The sequence below is a fragment of the Heliconius melpomene genome, unplaced genomic scaffold (assembly GCF_056956725.1).
Source record: "Heliconius melpomene rosina isolate 202511_hmr_F unplaced genomic scaffold, ASM5695672v1 ptg000031l, whole genome shotgun sequence".
NCBI classification, from domain to species: Eukaryota; Metazoa; Arthropoda; class Insecta; order Lepidoptera; family Nymphalidae; genus Heliconius; species Heliconius melpomene.
This window is the reverse complement of record NW_028181865.1, coordinates 133,560-157,192: the sequence shown is the minus strand read 5'-3', so window position 1 is coordinate 157,192 and position 23,633 is coordinate 133,560. Positions and strand designations below refer to the sequence as shown.

Below are 23,633 nucleotides of genomic sequence, written 5' to 3'. Positions count from 1 at the left end.
GTGGCAGCAGGAGAGATGTTAAGTGCGGAAAGGATACCAAGCAACACATCAAAATCCACAGAATTAAACGCGTTACTAAAGTCAAGTAAAATAAGTATAGTTAATTTTTTATTATCCATCGCGAAACGAATATCATCAGTAATTTTAATTAACGCTGAACATGTACTGTGTGATGGGCGGAAGCCGGACTGGAATGTATTTAAAAGATTGTTTTGGAATAAATAGTTAGAAAGCTGTTGAAAAGCTGATTTCTCAAGGAACTTCGAAAGGACACGAAGGATGGAAATAGGACGAAAGTGTGAAAAATGAATAGGATTAGATTGTTTAGGTAACGGGAGGACATGTGCACTTTTCCAGGCAGTAGGGAAAGATTTTGACTCGAATGAGAAGTTTAGAATGTGAGTAATAATAGGAGTTACAAGATGTAGCACTAGCAGCAACATGTCACGACTTAAGTTATCACTTCCAACAGAGGAAACAATCACTTCCAACAGCTTTAGAGGAAAAAAGATACGATACTCTTTCTAACTTCTTCTACTGTCACTTCATGGAAGGCAAAAGGATCACAGTTAGGCTGGGTGGCCTGAGCCAGTTTTCGAAGACATAAAGTTTTATTGGATTTGGCCATACGCACGGGGGAAGTAGAAAAGTAACTATTTAGAGAATTCAAATCAATGGACTGATAAGAAATGTTACGAGATTTACCCACGCCTAGTGACTCAAAGAATCTCCATGTTTGAGAAGGAGAGAAATTGTCAATGCAGGAAGTTATATACCGGCGTTTTGCATCTCTACACAACCTGTTACACCGATTTCGCAGCTTTTTATAGACAGCAACATTCTCTGGACTCAGGTGCCACTTGCACTTTCTCTTGGCTTTGTCGCGTTTCTTCATTATTATCTTTACGTATGAAGTGAGCCAAGGGGTAGGCGGGCGTCTAAAACGGACTGGTTTAAGTGGTGCATGAGCGTCAAATAAAGATAATAAGTTATTGTTAAAAATTTCAACTTTTTCGTCAATGTCAGAAGATGAATAGAAATGAGACCAATCCATTAAACTAGCGTCTGAAGCAAACGAGTCGTGATCAATATGCTTATAGTTACGACGCATTAACACTTTGCCTCTTCTCTTAGCCTCCTTACAAACAGGAGGTCATGGTACGAGAAGGGGGCTGTCAGTTGACCATGTATACGTACGTTCTCCGGTTTGGAGGCCATAATGACATCAATCAAAGAGGGGTCAGAATTTGGAGGAAAATGTGTTTCAGAGAGGGTAAGAATAGAGAGATTAAAAGAAGTCATTAAAGATTGTAACCTTTTAGCTCTGGAGTCTTGTTTTAGAAGGCAAGTTCAAGTCGCCCATAATGATTGTGTGTTCATAAGAAGAGACAAGGCTTTCAAGCACTATTTCAAAGGTATGGAAATAATTAATATTCATGCAGGGACTATAAACAACAAGAAGGACTTTAGTATGGCGGCAATTAATTTCAAGAAAGAGATATTCTAAATTGGCTGAGTATTCATTGGGAGAATGTTGTAAGATCTTATAAGAAATATCAGTTTTAAGGTAAATACAGATACCACCGCCTCTTTTATAAATACGATCATTTCTGATGAGATTAAAGTTTGAAATGGAATAAAGAGAAGAAAGGAGAGAAGGTTTAAGCCATGACTCTGAGACCAAGATACAGTCGACGGGTGCATTGTTAAACGACACAAGAAGGTCGGTGTAGTGCGCTGGTATGCTTTGAGCATTGATGTGCACCAGATTCAAGCAAGAGCTCACATTGAATACTGATTGAAGTTTACAATCCAAAGAAAAATCACTAACTCCCAAATCACTACCATCAGTTGTTACACTATAGTTTTATGGTTAAGTTATTATGCAAAACTATTATTAAGGCTTGAAATAATAAGTCCACGATATTTGAACACAAATAGAGTTTATTCAAACACAATACAATAACTTGGATAACGAATTAGCGTGAAGCGCGAAAGGGGCGTGCGTTCGGTGTCGCGGTAGCTATGCGGACTGGTCACCGGCGTACGCGCAGCGCTCGCCGCGTGAGTCTTGCGACCGAAAGTGGGTCAAACGTTCAAGGTCGCGATGACCACTACACTACCCCCCCGCTGAGACCGAAGGTTACGGAGGGCGATAGTAATCGGGGAACCTGACTATCCTGCCACTTCTCGTCCTCTTCACTGCAGCTTCCGAGCCAGGAGTTGCAGCTGATGTGATAGCAGCATGCTTTTGAAGAATGTCTTCTGCTTCTAACCCGTCTTTGGCTATATAGGCTGGTTTGACGCGGTCAATGGAAACAGTGACCGTCCTGTTGCGCAGAGCCAACTTGAGAGTCTTCTCCTTCCTCTCTAGCACCTTGTAGGGTCCAGTATACGGGGGTTCCAGGGAGTGTCGACAAGCATCTTGCCGAAGAAAAACATATTCTGCCGTGGCCAGCTCCTTGGGTATGTAAAATGTTTTATTTTGATGTCTACTTGCAGGTTTTGGCGCCAGACGCGCCATATGGAAACGAAGACGAGATGTAAAATCTGTCAAATCCAGGGTCTGGTCATTGGCTGGCACGAAGAACTCTCCAGGAAGTCGGAGTGGCTCGCCGTAGACAAGTTCTGCTGCGGACGACCCTATGTCTTCCTTCCAGGCGCTTCGAATCCCTAATAATACCAGGGGAAGTACCTCTGTCCAGCTGGTGGTTGAGTGACACATGATGGCAGCTTTCAACTGACGGTGAAGACGCTCCACCATGCCGTTGCAAGCAGGGTGATATGCCGTGGTAGGTCAATGCTGTGTACCCAAGATGGTGGTCAGAGTACGAAATAGCTCGCACTCAAACTGCCGCCCTCTGTCAGTGGTGATTTTGTGAGGACAGCCGAAGCGGGATACCCAGCCAGCGATGAAAGCGCGGGCACAGGATTCGGCGGTGATGTCGACGAGTGGGTACGCCTCAGGCCATCGCGTAAACCGGTCGATTGCAGTGAGGCAATACCTGAAACCATAAGAAAACGGTAACGGGCCCACAATATCCATGTGGACGTGGGAGAAACGGTCGGAAGGAGTCTGGAAAGTGGAAGTAGGAGAATGGGTATGGCGGGAAATTTTGGAAATTTGGCAATCTGTGCATTTCTTTGCCCAATCTCGGCAGTCTTTCTTTATTCCAGGCCACACGAACCGCTGTGTTATCAGTTTGACAGTTGCCTTAATCCCTGGGTGGCTTAACCGATGTAATGCATCGAAAATTGATTTTCGGAACTCAGCTGTCAAGTACGGTCGTGGCTGGTGCGAAACATCACAGTAGATGCTACTATTCCAATCAGTGGTTTTTATTTTCATTAGTTTGAGTCCTGTAGTCTGATCTTTAAGAAGTTCTTGCAGTTCTGGATCCTTGTCTTGAGATTGTGCAAGATTCTCATAGTCTATTGATACTGATACGGCTTCTATTCTCGACAGGGCATCCGCAACTACGTTTTCCTTGCCCGCCACGTAGCGTATGTCAGTGGTAAATTGTGATATAAAATCTAAGTAACGAAACTGACGTGGCGAGCATTTCTCCCGGTTATGCTGGAAAACATATGTCAACGGCCTGTGATCGGTATAAACTGTGAATGTACGAGCCTCTACCATATGCCTAAAGTGACGAATGGCGTCATAAATGGCCAGCAGCTCCCGGTCGTAAGGGCTGTATTTCTTCTGGGCACTTGACAAACGCCGCGAGAAAAAAGCTAACGGCTTCCACGAGCCGCCGGTACGTTGTTGTAGCGCCGCACCAATCGAGGTGTCAGAAGCATCTGTGTACATTGCTAACTCTGCATCTGCAATTGGATGAGCTAATAAAGTAGCATTAGCTAGACTTAATTTGCATTTGATGAAAGCATCTTCCATTTCAGCTGTTAATGTAATACTTTGCGAAGATTTCGTCTTCGGTCCGGAAAGAAGTATATTCAACGGTGCTTGAACTTCTGCTGCACCAGGTATAAAACGACGGTAAAAGTTGTACATGCCGAGGAATCGACGCAACTCTTTCACCGTATTAGGAATTGGAAAGTCCTTTATAGCCTGTACCTTATCTGCGAGAGGACGAATGCCGTCCGCTGACACTTCATGTCCGAGGAAAATTATTTGTGACTTACCGAACTCGCACTTGGCGGTGTTAACGAGTATTCCATATTCTGCCAAGCGCTTGAACAATTGTTGCAGGTGACTATAATGCTGACTTTCTGACTCGGAGAAAATCAGGATATCGTCTAGGAATCCGTAGCAGAATGGTAAACCTCGAAGAACTTCATCGATGAAGCGTTGGAAGGACTGCGCCGCGTTTCTTAACCCGAAGGTCATAAAAGGAAACTCGAACAGTCCGAACGGAGTGGTGATCGCTGTCTTCTCGATGTCCGCGGGATTCACTGGAATTTGGTTGTACGCCTTTACTAAATCAACCTTTGAGTACACTTTGCTGCCGGCGAGTTGATGTGCGAAGTCTTGGATGTGTCTGATGGGATACTTATCCGGTATCGTCCTTGAGTTCAAAGCCCTGTAATCCCCGCAAGGTCTCCAACCGTTCTCCTTCTTGGGAACCAGGTGTAGGGGTGATGCCCAGGCACTGTCAGATCTACGTGCCGTACCATTCATCAGCATATCCTCAAATTCTTTTTGAGCAATTTTCAGCTTATCTGGTGGAAGTCGACGTGGGCGGGAGGATACAGGTGGTCCAGGAGTTGTGCGTATATGGTGAGTAGTATTATGTTTTACCTCACTTTGAGTCCCTGCAGGTCGAGTGATGTCAGGATACTCACGAAGTAGCTGGTGATACTTGCTTTCACCCGACACTGCCTTGACTGAAGCGACCTCGGCTGCTTTTTCTCCTGCTGGACGAGCCAGCGTAGACAGTAAGGTAAGGCCGTCTACTAAGCGGTGGTTCCTCAGATCTACAAGCAGGTTATAAAATTTGAGAAAATCAGCACCTATAATTGGCTTTGTTATATCAGCTACGACAAACCTCCACCGATATGTGCGTCGCAGGCCAATGCTCAATTGCAGATGTACCCAGCCGTAAGTAGCTATCTGCGATCCGTTTGCAGCAAACAGGTCATAGTTCACCCTGGCGCGTGTTTCACGAAGAGCTCGAAGTGGATATACACAAAGATCAGATCCTGTATCTACAAGAAAACACATTTTAGTTACATTATCAGTAACAAATAAGCGGCCAGGTGCGTTGTGGCAGTCGTTCGCCGCTACTTCCGGCTGCCGTTGGCGTTTAACGCCGATGCCGTTCGGTAAGTACACGGCGTTGTACATCTGCTGGCCCGTTCACCAAATCTACTGTGGTACCAGCAGTAGCCGTCCACGCGTGGCCTTGATTTAGATCGGTTGCGATTTGAATGATTAGCGCTTCGACATCTACTACGGGAATGAGAACGATTTAACCGACCTGTTAAAGAAGCTACCTGCCGCGTCAGCTCGTCAATGCGTTGAACCATGTCACTCATGCTGCTGCTAGAACCTGGATCCACTCTTGAGACTACTGGTGTGGGAGGTGCAATCTCATAGACCCTATCAGCCAGTTCTGCCACTTCCTCTAAGGAACCTGTCTGCGCCGCAATCACCGTCTGAATGCCATGAGGTAACCTATTTGACCACAGCGTCCGTAAAAATGTGTCCGATATTGATTTGCCAGCTAATGTCCGTAAATGCCGTAAAAATTGCGATGGTTTACGGTCTCCTAATTCCTCATGGTCCAATAATTGCTTCACTTTCTTTTCTTGCGACTGGGATAAACGGTTTATTGATTCTATTTTTAGCTTATCATATTTGCCAGTTGAGGGTGGATCGGTAATGACGTCTTTCACTTCAGCGGCAAATTGTTGGTCTAATTGTGCAACAACGTGGTAGAATTTCGTCGAATCCGATGTAATTCCCGATATAATAAATTGCCCTTCGATCTGAGCGAACCACAGCGCAGGTTCTTGAGCCCAAAATGGAGGTATCTTCAAACCGATTTTGCACACTTGGCTTCCGCCGCCATTATCATTAGCTTCGTTCGCCATCTTTTAAATACGCGACGCGCACACGTGTTCTTTACGGGGTCACCAATATAGTTTTATGGTTAAGTTATTATGCAAAACTATTATTAAGGCTTGAAATAATAAGTCCACGATATTTGAACACAAATAGAGTTTATTCAAACACAATACAATAACTTGGATAACGAATTAGCGTGAAGCGCGAAAGGGGCGTGCGTTCGGTGTCGCGGTAGCTATGCGGACTGGTCACCGGCGTACGCGCAGCGCTCGCCGCGTGAGTCTTGCGACCGAAAGTGGGTCAAACGTTCAAGGTCGCGATGACCACTACAACACTATGAAAACTTTCAGACGAGGAACATGTAAAATAATTATCCTTTAAGGCTTCATCAATATCTGATAATTCATAATTTATGAACTTTATATATGAATATACTTACAGCAATAATAAAATGATATAAGAACAAATATAAAACGATAAAAATATATAATTAAAATAGATCAAAAATATAAATAATAAATATTAATATCGGCTACTGTTTACAGTAGTTTTGTGTGCTATAGACGTAAATATCGTCGGGAAGTAATACTGTTTATACGGGTTTTCCTTGTATTCTGCCTTATTCCTACCCAAGCAGCATGTAAACTACAACAATGAATACAAAGGAAAATAAGTATAAAATAAAATTAATTTCTACGCTATCTAAAAAACGTTAGAGAGTGGTAAAAAACATAAGTTGTAAAAAATCACAGTAAAATACAAAATAACATGAATAAAAAGTAATACTCACATCCATAATGGTTTCCAAGTGGTTAGCACTTACTAGACAACACTCGCACAATAGTTCTTGACAAGAAGACACTGAACAACTTAGTGATGAATCCAAAAAAGATACACAGTCGTTTTATACTAACTTGCACAATGTAGCGGAACAAACCTATTAAAATACCGGAAGTGATAACGATAATATTCAAACTGAATGCTTATCACTTATGACTAATAAAGAAACAATGGCGTTAGCAATAATGACAAATCTGTTACAAGTTTGAGCATGTCTAAAATTCCACAATAACAACTAAAAAATAAATCAAAATAATAATAATAATAAAAGTCTTTATTGCACATTTACAAGAATTACTTGCGATGAATGTATTAGGACATAAAATGCACAAAGGCGGCCTTATCACTAAAAGTGATCTCTTCCAGGCAACCAATCCAAGGATAGGATACATCTAAGAGTGAGGGCAAAATGTGGTGCAAAGCTTAAGTAAACTTAATAAATATAAAACCTATATATACAATACATAATACATATAGACACATACATATAGATATACATATATATACATTCATACATACTATATTGCAAATAAATAAATACATAATTATTGTAAGGAAAGAAAATACTTAGTTAGACGACTTTTGAATATAAGTAGGGATTTGGAGTGACGAATGTCTGAAGGAATCATATTCCAGAGTTTTACCGCTTTCACAGAAAAGGATTCACCATAAAAGCGCGTGTGAGCAAATGGACACTTTAGTCGGTTGTCAGATCTTGATCGAAGTTGAAGTTGAGAGGATGTATCAGCGCCCAAGAAATGAAACCGGGATTTTAGATAAGAAGGACTGAAAGGATTATAGATGATAGAATAAAGGAGTGAGAGGATGTGCAAGTTGCGGCGGTGTCTAATAGTAAGCCATTTGAGTTTCGTACGGTATTCTGAGATATGATCAAACTTACGTAAGCTAAAAATAAATCTTATACACATATTTTGTAAACGTTCGAGCTTATTAAGGTGATCCTCCGTTACGTCCGGGTAACAGCTGTCTGCATAGTCCAAAATAGGAAGTACAAGGGCATGGGCTAATGATATTTTGGTCTTAATTGGTATAAAATGTTTCCAGCGCTTCAATGAGCCGATTGTAGCAAAGGTTCTCCTACTAACTTCTGCAATTTGACCGGACCAGGAAAATGAATTATCAATTAGGAGACCAAGGTTCTTCACAGAATTACTGTATGTAAGAATAGAACTGTCAAAGCGAATAGGACGTAAAGCGCTATAATCGATTTTAGATAATTGTCCAGGAGAACCAATTAAAATAACTTGGGATTTCATAGGATTTATATGTAACCCATAGGATTTGCACCAGATACAAATTTTATTCAAATTAAAATTAAGTTTAACAATAGCTTCATCAATGTCACGAAGCAGAGCAGAAACGTAAACTTGTAAATCGTCTGCATACAAATGGAAAGAGGATGAGAGAGATTGGGTGATCGTATTAATAAATATGGAAAATAATAAAGGGGAAAGGACACTGCCTTGCGGCACACCAGCAGACAGGAGATGAAAGGAAGAAAATTCATTAAGGACACGTACACATTGATGACGATCATACAAGTAGCTACGAAACCACGTCACGACCTCGGAGGATATATTGATGGAACGCAAAACAGCCAATAAGAGTTCGAAATCAACCGTATTAAATGCATTACTAAAATCCAACAGAGCAAGAATGCTCAGTTGTTTGCTGTCTATATTGGAGCGAATATCATCACATACCTTGGTGAGAGCAGTAACTGTGCTATGACCTTTGCGAAAGCCAGACTGATACTCAGTGAGAACGTTATGCTTGTGAAGGTAGGCATATAGTTGGGAATGGACGATACGCTCCAATACCTTAGACAGGAAGGGTAAGATAGATATAGGGCGATAGTAGGAGAAGGATTCAGGCTTTTTAATTTTAGGGATTGGAAGTATATGAGCTTTACGCCAAGCACTAGGAAATTTGCCGGAGGATAAGGAGAAATTGAAAATATGGGAAAGTACAGGTAGAATAATATTGAGGGTTAAGAGAATCATTTTACGGTTGATTCCATCACTCCCCGTGGCATCCGATTTAATTGAAAATAAATGAAACTTGATGTTGCTGTGATTAACAGGAGTGAAATGAAAAGAAGGATAACCAGGGACAGGTAGTGAAAGGAGATGGTTAAGAGAATTAAGTTTTTCCCTGCTATCCATTGGAATAGCTGTAGCAAAAAATCCGTTCAGAGCGTCGAGATCAAGATTATGCGAGATGGTAGATGGTTGCCGGCCAATTCCAAGTGTCTGCAGAAATTTCCAGATCTTAGAAGGTTTACTGTTTTCAATTGAAGAGTGTATATACTGTCGCTGGGCATCTCTACATACTTTATTGCAGCGATTCCGGAGATGTTTATATTTAGTAAGATTAATGTCATTGGGGTTTAATTTGTACTTACATTTGGCTCGGTTTCGTTTCGACATAAGGGCTCTTATTTCATGGGTTAGCCAAGGGGCGGGAAGGTGTTTTAGCTTAATAGGACGGAAAGGGGCGTATTTATCAAAAAGTTCTGTTAGAAGGGAGTTAAATAGTTCAAGCTTTTCATCTATTGTGCTAACGTTAAAAATAGAATTCCAATCAATACTATTTAGGTCTTTCATAAATAAATCATTTTTAAAATTTTTAAAACTACGACGCATTACCACGGTTGGTTTTAGCTTAGGGGGGCGTATTTTATAAGAAAGGTAAATTAAGTCATGGTATGAAAATCCATCAGCTGAAAATTGCCCATGGCTTTCAACGTGGTGCAAGGAGGAAACAAAACTAAGGTCTAATAAAGAAGGCGAACTATTTGGAAAATAATGAGTAGCTTTAGATGGGAGAGTATTCAGATTGGAACCGTTGGTGATGTTTAGTAGACGCTTGGCACGTACATCGTTCTTAATAAGGCCGGTATTAAAATCTCCCATAATAATAGTATGGTCTGCATTAGTCACATACAACTCTAATAAATTTTCAAAATCATCAAAATAGTCTATATGAAGGGATGGACTATAAAAGACACCCAATAAAAGTTTTGCTCGGCCAATCAAAACCTCTATGAATAGATGTTCAGCAGATTCAGAATAATTTGAATCTGATTTGCTGAGTATAGAGAACGGAATATGGTTACGAAGGTAGATGGCAACACCGCCTCCACCTTTACCTATGCGGTCGTTCCGTATTAGGTGAAAGTTAGGAAGTGAAAAGGAAACAGAAGGCAAGAAGGGCTTAAGAAAGGTTTCGGAGACTAGGATGGCATGAATATTGGCGTTGCTGAAAGAGGAAACAAGATCAGGGAAATGCGCAGGAATGCTTTGAGCATTAATATGAACAACGTTAAAGTTTTTGGGGAGAGATGAAAAGGTAGAGTCAAGAGATGAGCAAAGGGGGACATAAGAGCTGCGAAAGCTATTATTCGATTATGAAGCCGTGGTAAAACTACAAAAGTCGTCGTCGTCGTCACTAGTAAAAATTAAATCAGTAGCAATAGAATTGATGTTCATAATATATTATATAAATATATGCTAAATGAATAAAAATATACACAGATAAATAAAAATAAAATAAAATATCAAACTAAAGTAAATATAATAAAAAGATAAGATATTTAATGATAATAATAAATAAAATAATAAAGATAAAAAGTAATAAAATATGTATACCATTTTCCCAACGCCCACCAGTATCACATAAGAGTACAATCAATAAAACTTTAAAAAAAAAAAAAACAAAAAGAAAAACGAAAAATTCTAAAATATTGAAAATAGTAGAAAACTATAAGTAAACTAAAATAATAATCTTAAAAAAAAAAATTAAATAATAATACGACTTAGTGACTTATAAGCACAACAAATATATATGTACATACAAAAACTTTGTAAGAGCCATATTACCAACAAAGTAGGAAAAGAGAGAAAAAAAATAAAAAAATAATAATAAATAATAATAATGAAACTACACATACACTATAAACCACATGACTAATAAGAAACCAAGATAGAAGTTATACAAGCAAAAGAGTAATAATAATAAAAATTGAGAATACTAGCAAAGGTAACACATGAAGCAAAATAATTAAAATTATAAAGTGCTAAAATTCTAAAACTATTAATAGCTGGCTTTGTAAATGCATTATAAAACTTACTTAGTCTATGCCTCAGTAGCAATTTACAAATGTCAAATCCTTACTGACAATTGACAGCTGACAGAGTTGTACGAAAATATAAAATGAAACATTAATAATAAAATAGTATTGTGGGTACTTAAGGCTTAAACAAGTAACACTAAGTTGATAATACCCATCAGCAATCACATAAGTGGTTTGGACAACTATCAGTATATTATAATAAGTACATATACTTAAAATTTGGCCAATATAAGAGAAAACAAAACAATACAGGAAGCAAAACATAAAGTAATAAAATAATGTAAAGAGACAAGTTATTTTCTAACCACTCTCTTAGCCCTCACATTGACGTTCTTACTGTCTTTGGAGTAAACATTTGATGATCCAGTGGCTGCAACGGGGTTTAATTGAGGATTTTCACTGCTAGCAGGAGCTAAAGAGTTTAATTCAGCCATAGTTGTGATATGATTGTGTGTACCGTCAACACCCACAACCACCACATAGCCGCTCTTGGTCCAGCACTTGGAAAGACCCAATCGCTGTCGAGCCGCCAAGAAGGTTTCATGCCTTTCCTTGGTTAGGAACTCGGATAATGTAATTCCTGAATTTTTTAGACCAGTCTTAGCATACCAAACCTTATATCTGAGAGCTATATCACGAAATTTAACTAAGATAGCTCTGGGCTTGTTAGAGGATGTGCGGCCAAGGCGTTGACAGCGGCTGATACTTTCAAGCTTTACATCTGGCATTTTGAGACGCTCTGATAGAGTTTTGACAACAGTCGAAGCCACATTAGCATTAGTATCATTCTCTTGAATACCGTGAATGAGGAGGATTTTCCTCCGTGATCTCATTTCAAATTCATCATGTTGACGGGCCAAAACACCAAGCTGCAAATGAAGGGCCTCTAATGCACCGAAAACAAAGCTTCTGAAGGAACCAAATTGTGAGGCAATATTAGAAGTGGGGCTAGTTGCGGGTATAGTGGAGCTTTGGAGATTTCTTTGAAATTCTGCCATTCTTGACTCGAAAAGTTCCTTCAGCTCACACATATTATTTTTAAGGGAATCCATACTGTTCCAAGATCAGCCGCTTGTATATGTAATAAGTGATATATTAATAAAGTTTTCTTACTGTGCTGGAAGTGGTGTACTGATTGTTATTTCTATCTCTATAGATTTGTATCAGAGGATATAAATACTGGTAGGTGCAGGGACTTCTTAGTGCATAATTATAGCTCTAAATGTAATATTATAAGTAAAATAATATAAGAGCAAAAAAAACACGTGTGCACACTTTAGCATCTACCCTACTTGTTTTTTTACATTTTTATTCTCTCATTTCGATTTTTTTTTGTTAGATTTCATAAAAATATAAGTGATAACGATAATATTTAAACTGTATACTTATCACTTATGACTAATAAAGAAACAATGGCGTTAGTAATAGCAAATCTGTTACAAGTTTGAGCATGTCTAAAATTCCACAATAACAACATAAACTACACAACAAAAAATAAATCAAAAATATACATTAAATGAGAAGTTTTTAATAAACAAAAGATTTTTATTCTTAGGTTAGGTTAAGTTGAACATTTTTTTACATTTTTATTCTCTCATTTCGATTTTTTTTTGTTAGATTTCACAAAAATATATATATATTAAATGAGAAGTTTTTAATAAACAAAAGATTTTTATTCTTAGGTTAGGTTAGGTTAGGTTTTTTTTTTTTATGGAAAAAGGACAAGGCAAACGGGCGTTCGGGTCACCTGGTGGTGATCACCGCCGCCCACGACCCCGTGCAGCACCAGAGGAGCTACTTCTTGAAGGTACCCATATCGTACCGACCTGGAAACACTGCCGCGGGTAGGCCATTCCACAGTTCGGTGGCGCGTGGAAGGAAATTTCTACGAAACCGCACAGTAGTGGAGTGCCACATATCCAGATGGTGTGGATGATATTTAAGTTTGTGACGTGCTGTGTGGTTAGAAAATTCGGCGGCAGGTAACAGGTCGAACAGTTCTTCAGAACACTCACCATGATAAATGCGATAGAGAATGCACAGCGAGGAGACGTCTCTACGCAGAGCCAAAGTGTCAAGCCATTCACAGCTTACTGGGTCCTTAATGATTCGAACAGCTCTACGTTGTATGCGATCAAATGGGTCAAGCTGATACTGGGGTGCACCAGCCCAGAGATGAAAACAGTACTCCATGTGTGGCCGAACCTGGGCCCTATATAGGGCCAATCGGTGTTTTGACGTGAAGTACCGTCTCGCTCTATTTATGACCCCCAATTTCTTCGAGGCCAACTTGGCCTTGCTTTCCAGATGATCGCGATGTCTGTGAACTTAGCAGAGCATTGTCCAGCAGATCAAAAAAAAATAGAGTTCTCTTCGCATGCACCTGAGTTCTATAGTTCCTGATAGAGGTCACAAAATGCAATTGGAGTGTTTTGTGACTTATCCAAAGCCTTTGATTGCGTAGACCATGTAACTCTGTTGTTAAAACTAAAACATTATGGTATACAGGATACTGCCCTTGACCTTATTGCCTCATATCTAAACCAAAGAATCCAGACGGTTAGTATAAATAATGTAAAATCATCTGGATCTCCTCTAAAGATGGGCGTTCCACAAGGATCTATACTTGGTCCTCTTTTATTTCTTATTTATATTAACGATCTGCCTTTTTATGTGAAGAACCTATGTGATATTGTACTTTTCGCGGATGATACCTCTTTAATATTTAAGGTTGACCAAAATAAAATAAACTATGACGAAGTGAATAGTGCATTATCGCTACTATACTATAATTAAAGGAGAACCTCTTAATAAGCTATTTTCTTAGGTGTTACTATAGATTCCAAACTCCAGTGGAACGCTCATCTGGAAGCACTTGCAGATAAACTCAGCTCTGCCGCGTTCGCAATTAAGAAAGTAAGACAAATGACGGACGTTGACACTGCCCGATTAGTCTACCATAGCTATTTCCATAGTATTTTATCTTATGGAATGCTGCTATGGGGCAGTGCTTCAGATATAAATTCAATATTTATCCTCCAAAAAAGAGCCGTAAGATATATTTATAAACTAAGAGCGTGAGATTCTCTGCGAAATGTTTTCAAAAATGCAGGTATTATTACAGTTGCTTCCCAATTTATATACGAGTACTATAACATTCTCTTTGTCCGACAAAATATACATTGTCATAGTGAACATAGTGACAATCATATGATAGAAACGAGAAATAAAGATAAGCTTGTTACACCAAGTTTTCGCCTCCAGAAAGTTAATAAATCCTTTATGGGTCTGAGTATACGTGTATATAATAAAATTCCGCAGTGTATTCTTAGTTTGCCACTACAAAAATTTTAAATATCTGTAAAAAAAATTCTGACAAGTAAAGCGTATTACACTGTTCAAGAATATCTAGAGGATAAGCATGTATGGAATTAATGTCTATTGAATGTAATGCAGGATAGCTGCCAGCTAATGTAATAGATTGTACCATTGAGTTTGAAAAGAGCAACTGTTGAGTTTCTTGCCGGCTCTTCTCAGCAGAACTGCCTTCAGAACCGGTGGTAGCTTTTTGTTCATATGTTCATTCGACGATTCAAAAGTGCTTATAATAATTGCCTATTTGAATAAAGAATATTTTGAATTTGAATAGTTCTGCCGTTTTTACCCCTGAAAAAGTTATGTAAAAAAATGATCTGCTAAATTCCCGTGGCAGATCATTTTTTTGCAAATAAAAATCGGGGCGAGATCTGCACTCATAGGGATGAATAAATGGCTTATGGGTTCCTGATAATTTTAAACAATAGTTCTGTTAATTTCACGAAGAAAAAAATTTTTAAACAGAAAAAAGAACGTTCGTTTCGAAAATAGTTCGAAAGGTAAAGTAATATTTAAAATTAATAAAATGATACTCAGACGCGAGAACTCTTTATTTTTCAATAGAATATAAGTCGTTCTACGATATTTAGCCTGAAAGAAAACTAGAACTCTGAAAAAACTGCCAGCAGAGCATAGTTGATTGTATGAAATATTGAAAAATGTCCATTTCAACTCTTCATATGTAAAAGTACTAAATAATTTTCTATTTTAATGTGCTCAGACTCGGGAACTCTTTGATTTCTAACAGAATATGAGTAGTTCTATTATAAAAAGCAAATTATAAAACTAGAACTGCTGTAAAAATGCCAGCAGAGCATACCTGAATATTTAATTTGCTGAAAAATATCAAATTAATTTGTAGCGAAGAAAAATATTTTTAAAAAATATTAATATCTTGCTCAGAAGCGAGAACTCTTTATTTTTCAATAGAATATAAGTAGTTGTATGATATTTCGTCTGAAAAAAAACCAGAACTCTGAAAAAACTGCCAGCAGAGCATAGTTGATTGTATGAAATATTGAAAAATGTCCATTTCAACTCTTCATATGTAAAAGTACTAAATAATTTTCTATTTTAATGTGCTCAGACTCGGGAACTCTTTGATTTCTAACAGAATATGAGTAGTTCTATTATAAAAAGCTAATTATAAAACTAGAACTCCTGTAAAAATGCCAGCAGAGCATACCTGAATATTGAATTTGCCGAAAAATATCAAATTAATTTGTAGCGAAGAAAAATATTTTTTAAAAATATTAATATCTTGCTCAGAAGCAAGAACTCTTCATTTTTCAATAGAATATAAGTAGTTGTATGATATTTAGTCAGAAAGAAAACCAGAACTCTGAAAAAACTGCCAGCAGAGCATAGTTGATTGTATGAAATATTGAAAAATGTCCATTTCAACTCTTCATATGTAAAATTACTAAATAATTTTCTGTTTTAATGTGCTCAGACTCGGGAAGTCTTTGATTTCTAACAGAATATGGGTAGTTCTATTATAAAAAGCCAATTATAAAACTAGAACTCCTGTAAAAATGCCAGCAGACCATAGTTGAAAATTCAATTTGTTGAAAAATATCAAATTAACTTGTTGCGACGAAAAATATTTTTTAAAAATATTAATATCTTGCTCAGAAGCAAGAACTCTTCATTTTTCATTAGAATATAAGTAGTTCTACGATATTTAGCCTGAGCACGATATTCATTTTTTAGAAAAATATATATTCGTCTTAAATAATTAATTTGATATTTTTCGACAAATTGAATATTTAGGTATGCTCTGCTGGCATTTTTACAGGAGTTCAAGTTTTATAATTGGCTTTGTATAATAGAACTACTCATATTCTAATAGAAACTTAAGAAATCCCGTGTCTGAACACTTCCAAAAAAAAATATTTAGTACTTTTACATATCGTCGGTGCGCCTGCCAAAACCGTTATGTGTATTTTTTTAATTTTTTTTATTCGATAAATAGCATTAAAATAGTACTCTGCATAGCCTACAAAAACAAATATGTAGTATTTCCGTCTAGAAGTCGATTTAACAAAATCGATATGTGCACATAATTTTTATTTTTGGCAATGACAAATTCGTTATGTGCAGTTATGATCCAGCAGCAACGATTCGATGAGGAATGTAATATATTATGTAATGTAATACATTAAACGGAACCGTCACTCGAGCCCTACCTTATCGGTATATAATTAGGCAGAGCTCAAATCTCAGTCACTGCCGATAGAAATAGCAGATTGTATACGACGCGTATGTATCAAATGGGTCAAGCTGTTACATGATGATGCACCAGCCCAGAGATGAGAAGAGTACTCCATATGAAGCCGAACCTGGGCCCTATTCAGGGCCAATCGGTGTTTTGGCGTGAAATACTGTCGCGCTCTGCTTATTAAAATTAAATTTACCTAGTTATTGAAGGGATAAGCATTAAAGGCTTAGTCTATCTATAAACCTTTCCTAACCACTTTCTAACAACCCTTTGAGTTTTCTATTAAACATTTTTTTGTTAATTATTATTAGTATTAATAACCATAAGATTAATATACCAGTACCATACTGTTTTATCGTTATCAGATTAACTGTTTTCACGTAAAAAAGGGCCAAACCAACAATTCCTTACGTTTATCATTACTAATCATTAGTATACATATTTGTTTTAGGTTTAATACATTGTTGTTATTCTCATAATAACATTAAATAAGTCCGATTATGTTCTTTTACAAAACTGATATGAGCATATTTTTCTTACTTGTAAGAAATGGTGGTTACAAAACAAATCTGATATGTGCATCAAAATGGTTAAAAATTTTTATTGCAGATGAAGGGTACATTTTATCATTTTCGCTTGTATCTCAGTTCAAACATAACATATTTTGTCACCATACTGCATTTATAATTTTTTGATAAAGCTATTATTTAATAAAAAAAATAGTTTTTTGTCTCTCCTGAAAACTTGACTAAAAACACATAGCGGTTTTGGCAAGCGCAACGACGATATGAAGAGATAAATTTTACATTTTTCTACATTTCATATTTTCAACTATGCTCTGCTGGCAGTTTTTTCAGAGTTCTGGTTTTCTTTCTGACTAAATATCATACAACTACTTATATTCTATTGAAAAATGAAGAGTTCTTGCTTCTGAGCAAGATATTAATATTTTTAAAAAATATTTTTCTTCGCTACAAATTAATTTGATATTTTTCGGCAAATTCAATATTCAGGTATGCTCTGCTGGCATTTTTACAGCAGTTCTAGTTTTATAATTAGCTTTTTATAATAGAACTACTCATATTCTGTTAGAAATCAAAGAGTTCCCGAGTCTGAGCACATTTATAAATAAATTATTTAGTACTTTTACATATGAAGAGTTGAAATGGACATTTTTCAATATTTCATGCAATCAACTATGCTCTGCTGGCAGTTTTTTCAGAGTTCTGGTTTTCTTTCTGATTAAATATCATACAACTACTTATATTCTATTGAAAAATAAAGAGTTCTCGCTTCTGAGCAAGATATTAATATTTTTAAAAAATATTTTTATTCGCTACAAATTAATTTGATATTTTTCGGCAAATTCAATATTCAGGTATGCTCTGCTGGCATTTTTACAGGAGTTCTAGTTTTATAATTAGCTTTTTATAATAGAACAACTCATATTCTGTTAGAAATCAAAGACTTCCCGAGTCTGAGCACATTAAAATAGAAAATTATTTAGTACTTTTACATATGAAGAGTTGAAATGGACATTTTTCAATATTTCATACAATCAACTATGCTCTGCTGGCAGTTTTTTCAGAGTTCTGGTTTTTTTTCAGACGAAATATCATACAACTACTTATATTCTATTGAAAAATAAAGAGTTCTCGCTTCTGAGCAAGATATTAATATTTTTTAAAAATATTTTTCTTCGCTACAAATTAATTTGATATTTTTCAGCAAATTAAATATTCAGGTATGCTCTGCTGGCATTTTTACAGCAGTTCTAGTTTTATAATTGGCTTTTTATAATAGAACTACCCATATTCTGTTAGAAATCAAAGAGTTCCCGAGTCTGAGCACATTAAAATAGAAAATTATTTAGTAATTTTACATATGAAGAGTTGAAATGGACATTTTTCAATATTTCATACAATCAACTATGCTCTGCTGGCAGTTTTTTCAGAGTTCTGGTTTTCTTTCTGACTAAATATCATACAACTACTTATATTCTATTGAAAAATGAAGAGTTCTTGCTTCTGAGCAAGATATTAATATTTTTAAAAAATATTTTTCTTCGCTACAAATTAATTTGATATTTTTCGGCAAATTCAATATTCAGGTATGCTCTGCTGGCATTTTTACAGGAGTTCTAGTTTTATAATTAGCTTTTTATAATAGAACTACTCATATTCTGTTAGAAATCAAAGAGTTCCCGAGTCTGAGCACATTAAAATAGAAAATTATTTAGTACTTTTACATATGAAGAGTTGAAATGGACATTTTTCAATATTTCATACAATCAACTATGCTCTGCTGGCAGTTTTTTCAGAGTTCTGGTTTTCTTTAAGGCTAAATATCGTAGAACGACTTATATTCTATTGAAAAATAAAGAGTTCTCGCTTCTGAGCAAGATATTAATATTCTTAAAAAATATTTTTCTTCGCAATTAGTTAATTTGATATTTTTCAACAAATCGAATTTTCGACTATGCTCTGCTGGCATTTTTACAGGAGTTCTAGTTTTATAATTGGCTTTTTATAATAGAACTACTCATATTCTGTTAGAAATCAAAGAGTTCCCGAGTCTGAAGACATTAAAATAGAAAATTATTTAGTACTTTTACATATGAAGAGTTGAAATGGACATTTTTCAATATTTCATACAATCAACTATGCTCTGCTGGCAGTTTTTTCAGAGTTCTGGTTTTCTTTCTGACTAAATATCATACAACTACTAATATTCTATTGAAAAATGAAGAGTTCTTGCTTCTGAGCAAGATATTTATATTTTTAAAAAATATTTTTCATCGCAACATGTTAATTTGATATTTTTCAACAAATCGAATTTTCAACTATGGTCTGCTGGCATTTTTACAGACGTTCTAGTTTTATAATTGACTTTTTAAAATAGAACTGCTCATATTCTAGTAGAAATCAAAGAGTTCCCGAGTCTGAGCACATTATACGATTTAATATGGTGAGACTCAAGTGTCTCTAATAAGTCAGCGCGATTACGAATGAAATCAAGTGATTTTAATTTAATTGGTTGATCCTTATCTAAGCGACCTTTGAACTCCTCCCAGTCACGGAATGCTTTCGCATCTAATTTTTGAGTAATAATATATATCAACAGTGTATCCCAGTGTTCCGTGGGCTCCCCAAGGGAGCTTAACGCACGAATATTTCTATTTTTCTGATTAATTACACTTTTAAAAATAAAGGAGGACTGTTTATTTATTACCTCAATATGAAATAAAGCTGAGATGTGGTGCTGAACTAATAATCGCTTATTATCAAACCGCTCACACAAAAGAGTCCATGCAGTGATGTAATTCTTCGCTGAAAATTCAATTGACTGGATGACAACTGCAGCAGTCCCTTCTAACGAAGCACGCAAGTAATGAAACTTGTTTATATCATCAATTTCGCTATTTAAATGAATGAGACTGGTAAATGTATCTCGAAACTCGAGCCAATTGCTATAAGAACCACTAAATTTTGGCAATTGAATCGTAGGTAACTTGACCAGCTTATGACTATTTATATGAGACACTTCATTGATTAATTTAGACCTATCATCATCTCGATGAATTTTTTCTATTAATTGTTGTGCTCTAACAACGCAGGTGAAATACTGAGATTCAAATGACATGCGTTCTTGTAATTGTATATCTAGCACATCCAAACATTCTAAGTTTGTTTGAACCTCATCAAACTGATTATAAACAGTTTCGATCTTACCTAGTCTTAATTGTAACTCACTGATATCGGAAGCCGTCAATGAAGCAGGATCCAATGAATTAATATAACTGACGAACAGTGTCAGTCGACCCTTATAGCTTCCGCGTCTCTTAATGAATTCCTTCTCTTCAGGCATTATGGGAGATAAGTAATTTCACCTGGAATTGTTTACAGTAAAATCTTAAATTAATACAATTCCTACCTGAACAAATAGAAAAAGGACACAGTAAAACATGTGAGTACAAATTATAAACCTTTGACTAGTATTGTAATGATCTAACTTTGTTAATTAAATTAAAAGTAACAATGTTTGTTAATGAATGCTGTTAAGCCAAAGAATGAAAGTTCAATGAACTAATGTGACCAGTACACTGTATTAATGAATTAATGTCTTACTTGAGTGAATATTAATAGATTTGAGTATATTAAATTTATAAAAATTACAGTATTTATAATATATTTCTCAAATCTTACTCAAAAATGACTAAACTTCACCAATTACCTAGTTACATGAATAAATTCGTGTTTATGACACGTGTAAAATTAACTATTTAATTTTACTAACCTGATACAGCATTAAATTTAATTAAATACCTTGCGAGTGATGGGTTGTATTAAGAGAAACACTTAATAATAAATATCTAAAGAATACTTCTTCAAATCGTGATATGATTCCCCGTGACCTTACTTGACCTCTGCACACGTTGACAAATATTTCCTTAAATATTCTTGAAATCCTTTAATTTAATAGATTTTCCTTATTTCTTCTATTTCCGATAGTGTTCTCAACATCCCGATCGATTTGAATCATGAATACTTCAAATCGTGATATGATATCTCGTGTGCTTACTTAACCTCTGCACACGTTGACAAATATTTCCTTAAATTCTTGAAATCCTTTGATTTAATTGATTTTCGTTAATCCCAGACGGTGTCCTCAACATCCGGCTCGACATGGACCATGGATAGATAGGATTCAGAAGGATGGAAAAATAAATTCACTCGCAATGGTAATCAAAGGCTGCGCAGCCTTTTAATAACAGATTCACAAGAGAATGACAAACATAAACGTCAACAGTTGACAGATTATTAACAACTTACAAACAAAATGTTGCTACTTAAAATATGTTAATTATAATGTATAATAAAGTTAATTATTTAAATTAAAAAGAAAAAACGATTATTTTAAAAACTATTATTTGGTCTTGAACAATCGCCTTTCTTAGGGATCGGGTGGATAAGAGCACTCTTCCATGAATCTGGGACTACGCCGACTGAGTAAGAATGCCGAAACAAACGCGTTAGCACCGGTGTCAGCTCAGGAGCACAAGAACGAAGCACTAAGGGGGAGATGCCATCTGGCCCGCTCGATTTGTGGATGTCCAAAGAGGACAGAGCTCGCCTTACAGCTTTTTGGCTGAACTTAACCTCAGGCATTGAGCTCTGGCACCGCGGGATGGTCGGCGGCGTTGATCCTTGGTCATCCAAAGTCGAGTTCGAGGCAAAGAGAGCGCCCAGGAGATCGGCTTTCTCTTTCGCCTTGTGGACCAAAATGTCATTCCCTTTGCGTAAAGGCGGAAGCGAAGGCTGGCTGAAGTTACCGAGTGCCGCCTTTGAGAGCGCCCAAAACTGGTGAGTTCCGGACGGGTAGTTCTCAAGCTTCTCGCCGATTTTGGCGATATGCTCGGACCTTGCTTTGGCAATTTGCCGCTTAAAGGACCTAGAGGCCCGGTTATACTCTCTTTTTGAGGCTTTCACCTTCGGATCCTTAGTGACCAGCGCCTCGGCCCAGATTTGATATGCCTCGCGTTTGCTCAGGGCAGCAAGTTTGCAAGACGTATCAAACCAAGGCTGTGACTTGCCACCGATAGGCACTACAGTGCTAGGAATATAAAGTTCCATGCCCTGCAGAACCACATCGGCAACAGCAGCGGCACAGGTACTAGAATCATCAGAAGAGAAGCAAACCGGGCCCCAGGGATAAGATGAGTAAAATGTACGCATCCCATTCCAATCTGCTGACTTGTAGTGCCAGACGCGACGAGTTGCGGGTGTTCTGCGACTACCGCGCTTAATGGGCACGACACTCCGTACCAAGCAGTGGTCAGAAGACCCTAAAGGAGCATCGACGACAACCTGGTACTGTCCCGGGTGTGAAGTCAGCAGAAGGTCCAATAAGGAGGCATTGTGGTTGTCCACGTCCGGGAGTCGCGTAGGCGACTCAACCAATTGGGACAATCCGTTCGCCATAGCAAGGTCAAAAACGGCCCTCCCCGCGTGGTCGGTGGTGCGTGAACCAAGCCAACTGGCATTGTGCGCGTTAAAATCGCCAAGTATCACGACCTCTGCAGAGGGGATTTGTGAGAGCATATCGTCGATGGCCAATTGCATGTGCTCCATGAGCCGATCGGTCTCAACATTGCCACTGTGGGACCTGTAAAGGCATGCGTAGATTCGGGTTCGATCGTCCGAGTCTACACGGAGCCAGATAGTAGACAGGTCCCGACCTTCAAAATTTGCAAGACGACGGAAGCTCAGGTCCTCCCTTACGAACACAGCGACCCCGGCATGAGGCATAAAGTTATGTTCTATTTTGTAGCCGGGGTATTGGAGGTAGACTGTGTCGCTCGGTCGGACAATTTGAGTCTCCGTCAGAAATAATAAAGCCGGCCGTGCCGTCTCAAGATGGTGGTGGAAGGCATTCAGGTTGGAGTGAAGATCCCTGATATTGCAAAAGTCCACGTTTAGTGTGGTAGGGGTTGCCGTGAGGCGTACGTCTCGTTTGCCTTGTTTGAGATTTTGTCTTGTGCGCGGTACTTTGCCCTCCCCAGAATTCGAAGGGCTCAGGCTCAAACTCAGGCTGTTTGAGAACTCAGGGAGGGATTCTCCAGCACCGGAGGTGCTGGTACCCTCCTGGGGTAGTTTCTCTTTATGTGCCGCTTTCATATTCCAGGGAGGGGTGGGGGTTGGGCTCCGGAGCCCGGCATTACCAAATGCGAAACGCAGTGGCATAAAGCCACTACTTAACGCCGGTTATAAATGCCGGGGGTGGTAATGATCCGGTCGAGTCTGCCCATGCGTGTTGCCATCGCTGGCGACGTGACTCTACCACACGTACTTTAGTCGCTTCTTACGACACCATCAGTACCAGGGTGATCCTATTCTAGGCCGGGATCACACGGCGGACATTTTTTTACATTTTTATTCTCTCATTTCGATTTCTTTTTGTTAGATTTCATAAAAATATATATATTAAATGAGAAGTTTTTAATAAACAAA

At 37.6% G+C, this 23,633-nt stretch overlaps 3 protein-coding genes across 3 annotated transcripts; all 3 read right to left on the bottom strand.

The window, feature by feature from the left end:
* Positions 1–1,924: 1,924 nt before the first annotated feature.
* Positions 1,925–2,764, bottom strand: LOC146526478 (uncharacterized). Its single transcript, XM_085207055.1, has one exon. It carries the CDS (start codon positions 2,762–2,764, stop codon positions 2,144–2,146), a length of 621 nt encoding a protein of 206 aa, XP_085063181.1. The 3' UTR covers positions 1,925–2,143.
* Positions 2,765–5,244: 2,480 nt separating this feature from the next.
* On the bottom strand, positions 5,245–6,057 carry LOC146526477 (uncharacterized). The gene has a single exon (XM_085207069.1). The coding sequence runs from the start codon at positions 6,055–6,057 to the stop codon at positions 5,245–5,247; it is 813 nt and encodes a 270-aa protein (XP_085063195.1).
* Positions 6,058–21,539: 15,482 nt separating this feature from the next.
* On the bottom strand, positions 21,540–23,300 carry LOC146526476 (uncharacterized). Its single transcript, XM_085207068.1, has one exon. It carries the CDS (start codon positions 23,298–23,300, stop codon positions 21,540–21,542), a length of 1,761 nt encoding a protein of 586 aa, XP_085063194.1.
* Between the last annotated feature and the right edge of the window lie 333 nt (positions 23,301–23,633).

Bases quoted from the DNA above. Each gene is read 5' to 3' on its own strand.
- LOC146526477 (XM_085207069.1), bottom strand. From the start codon at position 6,057: ATGGCGAACGAAGCTAATGATAATGGCGGCGGAAGCCAAGTGTGCAAA.
- LOC146526476 (XM_085207068.1), bottom strand. From the start codon at position 23,300: ATGAAAGCGGCACATAAAGAGAAACTACCCCAGGAGGGTACCAGCACC.
- LOC146526478 (XM_085207055.1), bottom strand. From the start codon at position 2,764: ATGGTGGAGCGTCTTCACCGTCAGTTGAAAGCTGCCATCATGTGTCAC.